Source organism: Lottia gigantea (assembly GCF_000327385.1).
Source record: "Lottia gigantea unplaced genomic scaffold LOTGIsca_48, whole genome shotgun sequence".
In the NCBI taxonomy this organism is placed as follows: domain Eukaryota; kingdom Metazoa; phylum Mollusca; class Gastropoda; family Lottiidae; genus Lottia; species Lottia gigantea.
Window position 1 is genome coordinate 690,880 of NW_008709663.1, and position 7,423 is coordinate 698,302.

At 34.9% G+C, this 7,423-nt stretch overlaps 1 protein-coding gene across 1 annotated transcript; it reads left to right on the plus strand.

The window, feature by feature from the left end:
* Window positions 1-2,348: 2,348 nt before the first annotated feature.
* LOTGIDRAFT_164905 (hypothetical protein) lies at window positions 2,349-3,554 on the plus strand (the record flags this gene model as incomplete). The annotated part of the gene is made up of 1 exon (XM_009061416.1): window positions 2,349-3,554. One exon carries the CDS (start codon window positions 2,349-2,351, stop codon window positions 3,552-3,554), a length of 1,206 nt encoding a protein of 401 aa, XP_009059664.1.
* Window positions 3,555-7,423: the final 3,869 nt, after the last annotated feature.

The following is a 7,423-nucleotide window of genomic DNA, read 5'->3' on the forward strand; positions in this document are numbered from 1 at the left end:
CGTATTTTTTGAAAAGGCTACGTAGTTTATTCGATATTATTGATCCTCAAATTTATTCTACAAATAAGCTCCGAAATTTAATGTACAATATTATTGGGCAAAGTTTACACAAATTTCGTATGTTTTAATATGAAAGATAGATAAGTATAACTGGTTTCAAAAGTATTACAAAGTATTTGAATTGAAGGCGTAGAAGAAATGCTATTTAAAGGGACAGGTTCACCATTTTCGGGTGTTAATTTAGGTCTTGAAAATATGTAAACTGTCTTCAGAAGTATACTAGAAATGTACAAAAATCGTATAATTCTTTCAAGAAATATCTCAAACTAGAAATTTCACTTTCTATTTCTATAAATATATGTGTTTTCTATATGAACAGTCTCGAGATATGACGAGTCGTCAAAAATTCTGAACACAAATGAATTTGAAGGCTAAAATTTCGACGTTCAGCTGTGAACACTATTACTGATTAGCTAAGCTAAACAAATTCTGGTTTCTGTACAATAGGTCAAACGAATGTCGAGTCTGTCCCTTTAAGACCACAATTCGACCGTCTCTTTAAGGTCGCGATGTCAGTAAGCCAAAATATATTAATAAATAAAAAACTTTCTTTTCTTTTATTGTTGTAAATTCCCCGAATTCCAGTAACAATAGTAAACAGCATGGTGGTTCTGTCAGTCTCGGGATGGTGTAACCTGCCCCAAGGTCGATGCTTCCTTACCCACGGGACGAAAGTCGAAATTTTTATGAGAAAGGACACCGATTCAGAGAATTTGCCTTTTTTGTTTGTAAATCGGTACGTGCAGTAAGTTAGGACAGTTTGTGTAGACTTCTGAGCATTCTGACCACAGAAAACTGTAATCGGCAATATAGCTAGTTGGAAACTTCGAAATTGAGATTGAATTTTTGATCAAAGCAATTCTTTATATTTCCACCTGATGTTGACAATGTAAATTGTTGAAACGTTGTGTACAATAAAACTCAGTGGTAGTAGACTATATAATGATAATGGCGATGTAAATTGTTGAAACGTTGTGTACAATAGGCCTATAACTCAGGAGTAGTATACTATATGAACTGATGATGATAATGTAAATTGTTGAAACGTTGTCTCCAATAAAACTCAAGAGTAGTATAAAATAAAATTGTGTTACGTTAGCTATAAATTCGGCAATGAAGAGGCTAGGGCATTCCTCACCAACCGATAATGAGTGTATTTTATCTGTAATTAGCCTAAATTCTATCAGTAATAATATTTGAGGTAATTAGACGCGCATCATAACCCGACTGTGATGTCTTAGTATCAACACAGACTAGAAAAACTATGTGATATCCAAACGATAAAACTTCTTCTTGTAACAATATTTGTTTTCTTTTCTAGATTGTTGTAATACCTAGAATTACTACATTACAAGTACCAACACAGTCACAGAACGTTTCTGGTTAATTTCTGTATCGATGCAAGTTTGAAAGCGACTGGTACTTAGAGCTTGGATATTGTCTTGGAACTTCAGAAAGCTGGTGAAACATTTCTTAACAACAGCAAACGTAAAGTTGAACCGACGCGAAACTTCAGAAAGCTGATGGAACATTTCTTATTGCCAATCGACTTAAACTTCAGACGAGAGTCGAAGTATTTTGCGAAATAAAAAAGAGAATTAAAAATTTGACTTCAACAGAATTTGAAAGAAGAATAATTCAAAAAATAACTTCAAAAAAATTTGTGGTGTTATTTATAATATTTGGTGTATTAACATAAAATATTGAAGCTAAAACGAGGAAGAAAAAAATCGTTTATTGAATGAAATATTGTGCACGGAATTGGAAAGAAAATTTGTATTTCTCTCAACTTGATACCTTTTAGTGAAACACTGATTCATTCATTAGTATTTGTATATTGTCAATTCTATTTAAACTGCAGCTGAGTTTTAAACACACTGCGAAAGGATAATTAGACGTTTGAGAAATTTTCACCTGTATAAAACATACATAGTATTAACTTGTTGAACCTGTCTAGTATATATACCTGCACGAAATTTAAACTTGTAGGCGGACGGAGTATTAACTGTGGTTTTCCGACGTTTGTTTAGAATTAATTCACCATGTGCTTTTAGAATTTAATTTTCAAATTGTAAGGTGTGTAATTATATTCAGGTAGTAGGGAGGAAATTGGATGCGAGCCGACTGAAAATTAGTTTAAAATATCAGTTTGTGACTGGAATTGAGAGTGGGAAGACTTAGGCCTACTTAGTTTTAATTTACATTTTGATTTAAAAGCATCGTTTGAGTAATAGTAAACTTATTTCTGTTTAAATTCTAGGACGAACAGGACGAACGAAACATTCAAAATGATGACTAAAATGTTAACAATTATATTCAGTGTGTTAATTGTGTTATGCTCCAGTTCTCCTGAATGTGGCCCCAATTATTTCGAGGGTGACAAATGGTTTGATGGGTGTAATTGGTGTACGTGTACGGATAATAAAGAGAAGTGTACTAACGCAACGTGTACGGAGTATCAAGATGAACTGGACAATTCCCCCTGTCAAAAACTTGGTGAATCGTGGCGAGACGGCTGTTATCACTGTCGTTGTCTACCGGATGGAATTCGATGTCGAGCGAATAAGCGATGTGTGCATGCTCTAAAATCTGACGATTTGAATTGCCCAGTCGATGGATTGTGTGTTTGTGGTTTAGACGGGGTTCCGTCTTGTAACGAACAAATCATGTCTCGGTTTTCCTTTAAAAATGTACCCGAACTTGGCCCGGACACGTCAAGCGATAAAAAACTGATCCTGAGTTCGAAAGGTGAAAATACATTGAGGCTAAATCCGGACGAGGCGGAAACTGATTTAGGTGACAAGGATTTGCACCTTATACCCACTGACGATAAATTATGTCATCTCGGTCCACGCTGGTATGGGGGCGGCCTCCGGTGTTATTGCGACCCACAGAACGGTGTCGCTTGTGGTAATCCGAGATTTATAGCTAGGAAAGTCGATGGATTTAAGATACGCAGTAAAAAATGTAGAGTGGGTAAAATCTGGGAAGAACGCTGTAGAATCTGCACGTGTAAAAAATCTGGATTATCATTGTGTCGGATTGATCGAGAGTGTACCAAAAATAAAAATATACGACATTCTGTTAAAAGTATAGTGGTTGCGGGGAATGCTGAGTGTCGGGTCGGATTGAGATGGAAAGATGGGTGTAAAAGATGTCGATGTAACAAACGAGGTAAAATTATCTGTAAAACTCGACTTTGTAATCTCTCAGATGATGGAAAGAAACTTAGTAATAAAGATAAAACGCACCGACAGACCTCAACAGGTGGGCTGATATCAAAATCTACACCTAGATTCCAGTTGCCAGAGAAACCAAGATTTAGGATGCCAAATTTAAGTCTGTATAATAATAGATTTCAGCGTAAAAAACGTCCATCAATTAAAACTGTAAATTGCAATGGGTTTAAACCGGGAGAGAAATACTGGGACAAATGTAACCTATGTCACTGTACCATGGCTGGTGCCCCGATGTGCTCTTCGAAACTATGTTGAGGACCTTTATCCAACCTTTACTCCTCCTTAAGAGGCGGTTTGGTCATCTGAAATTTCTATGTTTTTGTAAAACGTTTTGAAAGTTGGGTTGCGTCTGCAGTTAGTCTGTTAGAGTGCTGTTTACGGGTGTGAATTGTCGAACGCAAGAGCATTATTAGCGTGCTGAATGAAGTAGACGTTTTGTAGATCCGCTATAACGCAGCATGGGTCAATATTGATGGACGACTATATGATAACGTTGCTTTGATAACGTCATTTACGTTGTGTAATAATATATATGGAACGGTTTAACGCCATGAACGTTACATAGACCTTTGAAAACATCACGTATACGTTGCGAGTGATAGTCAAAACATTTAAAAGCTTAAAAAATTAAAAGCACTGCATTAAGTGGACAATATTATTAAACTGTTGATGTATAGACAATGCCCTGTTACATAATGCTTGCAATAACGTCACGTTTTGTGACATTTATTGCGTGACGGAGGTAAAAATACTAGGAACATAAATGACACGGCGTGACGTTAACGAAGAATATTTACAAAACGAAGCAATCTGTCGAAATAATAATAAATACGTTGAATGGACTGAGTTTATATTGGTGTTGGAAGAGATTATTATGTTAAATGAATGCAAGGCATTCGTAATCCCTTGTAAAAGTGTTTAAGTCGAAATGAAATGAAATGAATGAAGTTTTATGTATCGAGCTTATATTGGTTGGTTGGTTCGTTAGTGCGAACAGGGTATTAGACAATTTAGTATTCTAACATCTGCTGAAAGGTTTTTAGATTGTTTATATTGTTGAGACAGAGATGCGTCTAGAATTCAAAACAAACTCGATAAGGCATTGTGTAAGCTGGTTAAGTAGTGCCAATACATTCTGCAAATTTTTCCTCCACCACTTTGGCACCGTTTTTATGTCTGTAAAAACAAGTCAAGGTTTTATTCAATTCGGGAGTAGTGCCAATATTTTGCAGAATTCTTTACTAACAAATTGCGAAAAAATGCGGATAGAACGGGTAAAATATTTGACTTTATTAGGCCGTATGCTTGATTAATAATGATTTTATTGATTACGTTAATGGTACTTGCATCTATTTTATTTTTTGTAATATATAGATAATTGCATGATTCATTAATTATTAATTAAATTCTACCTGACAGATCATGTTATGTATAACGTCAGTATATTTTGAAAAAGCGTTGTATAACGTTTCTCTATACGTTATATATCCCGAGAAAGCTACTTTTTGGAATTTAAGGTTGTAATATTGCGGTTAAGCAATGTTACGAAAGCACAGGCACAGGCATACTTTTTGGGTTACGTATATACCTGGAAAGCATCTAGCTATGATATGGAGTATTTGTCTTTTGGCACCACCCAATTTGATTTGTAAAAGTTATCTATGGCGTTAAACTACATAATTTGAAAAAGCGTCGCATGACGTTATCGCATTTAATTTGTAAAACGTCGTATGACGTTATCATATATATATATAATTTATAATACGTCATATTATGACGTTACCAATTTTATGATTTTAAAACGCCGTGCGACGATACCCTGCATGATTTCTAAACGCGTCGTATGACGTTGCCATTTATTATTTGTAAAAGCGTCGTATGACGTTGCCATTTATTATTTGTAAAAGCGTCGTATGACGTTGCCATTTATAATTTGAAAAACGTCACATGACGTTACCATTTATGATTTGTAAATGCGTCTCATGACGTAACCATTTATTGTTTGTTATCATATTCAAGTATAATTATTTGTAAAAGCGTCGCATGGCGTTACCCCATATATTTATAGAATACGTCCGATAACGTTTTTATTTATAATTTAAAAAATGTCACAATATGTTATACCCTTTTTAATTTTTTTAAAGGGCCGTGTGACGATTGACGAAACTGTATATAATTTTGTAAAAGCCTCTATGACGTTATGATTGTAAAAGCGTCAGTAACGCTACGTTATATCAATTTACGTTACTCTTTCAGTAACGTTACTCTTTATGATTTGAAAAAGGCCTTGAGCCGCTCCACTTTTCTTCCTTATGTTTGAGAAGATATTATCCCAACTAGTCTTGTTTACTTGAACCATTTTGTTCTTATTCCTAATTATTCATAATAAACTTATGTAAATATTCGTTAAAGTTAAAATTGTTTGAATTGAAGCCAAGTAAAGATAAAGAAAATATTTTGTTTGAATGAAATGGTGTATTTATGTGGGAGTAGACGTCAAGTAGTCGAATTAAAATATAATTAGAACTCTTTAAATGAATTGAAAATTCTGATAGAGTTTTAACTTGAGACAAGTTATCTTATACTAGTAATGTTTTTGTAATCATCTCTTTGATCTTTTTGAGTTATATCTGAAGTAGCTGTTTGCTAACATATCTAGTCTAGGGAAAATTATTTCGACCCACTCCACTCATTCATAAGTCAATCGTATTCTGCACGTATTTTTGGAATACTTAAAAGGATACTACCTCTTAAAATTGACATAAGTTTTAAAGTCTCAAACTTGGTCAATAAGAGTATATATTCATCAGTTAGACTTACCAGGTACCATGACTAAAGAATAGAATCTCTATATAAGAAGATAAGATAGAAATAGAAATATTAAAACAGAAATTAAAAAAGATATATTGTTGTTACTCTGAGTTTCACGCTCTGCGATCTTTACTCAACTGACCTATATAATTCAGATGTCAATTAAACTAAATAACTATTTTAAGATTAAGTTTGTATAATTATGACACCAGTCAAGATGAACATAATCATATTTTAACAAACTTTAATTCTTGGTCATCCTAAGACCCTGGTTCCCAACCTAGGGTGTTTTCATCCCCTGGGGATGTGGGACTAAGGTGACAGGGGTGTGGCCAACTGGTGTAGGAGAAGACTTTGTTTTGAATTGAGAGAGCACCTCACATCATCACATGCTGAAAATGTGGATGAATAAGGTCCAGGTGATTGCTCCAGGGGTGTGAAGGCTGAGAAAGGTTGGGAACCACTGTCCTAAGAGGTAGTATACCTGAAATTTGCATAGATAATTTCTTATATCTTAATATTATTTGGTTAGTATATCACCTCATTTTGTAAAGTTTTTTTTATTATTTATCACTTGTCCAGTTATTTATTATGTATATATAAACCATACCAAACATATAATTGTTGTCAACATCCATTAAACGGTCAGGGTTTCGCTTTCCGTTTGACCAATCGTACTCTTACTAATGGGAATATTTTAGCTATGTTAATAAGAAGAGCTGTTATTGTAGTCAAGGTATGAGTCGAAGTTTGCAATAGCTTGAAATTGTGAAGGGGTGATACAAGAAAGGTGACTAATGCAGTCAAGGTATAAGACGAAGTTCGCAATAACTCGTCCTTCACACCTCATTATTATAATGTAAAGGACATATCAATTGACAACACAGTAGGGGGTAGGCTACACCACACTTTTAATGATTTGTATGGAAAGGTCTGTCTGCGTTTTGAACTAGTTTCAAGTGAAAGTGGGATTGGATTGTCGAAACTGTTTTAGACTTAATAGATGATTAAAGATGACAGCAATCCTACCCGCCGGGAAAGTAACTTCCGGTAGTAGTAAGATCTTACCGATACAGGAGCATACATACAGACCCGTAGCTACAGGGGAAAGGAAGGGGTGGGGGTGTTTCTGACAACCGACCAAATCCATTACTTCAACTAAACACCATACACCATTGTCTCTCCAATATAATACTTGCTCCTCCGAAAGTGCCGCTTGCGTTCAGCAACAGATTCGGCTTTACGCAAACCGTCGAGAATTGTCGAATGCTTGTAGAACTTTCAAAGTAGACCGTTTGGATTCGCTGATGATC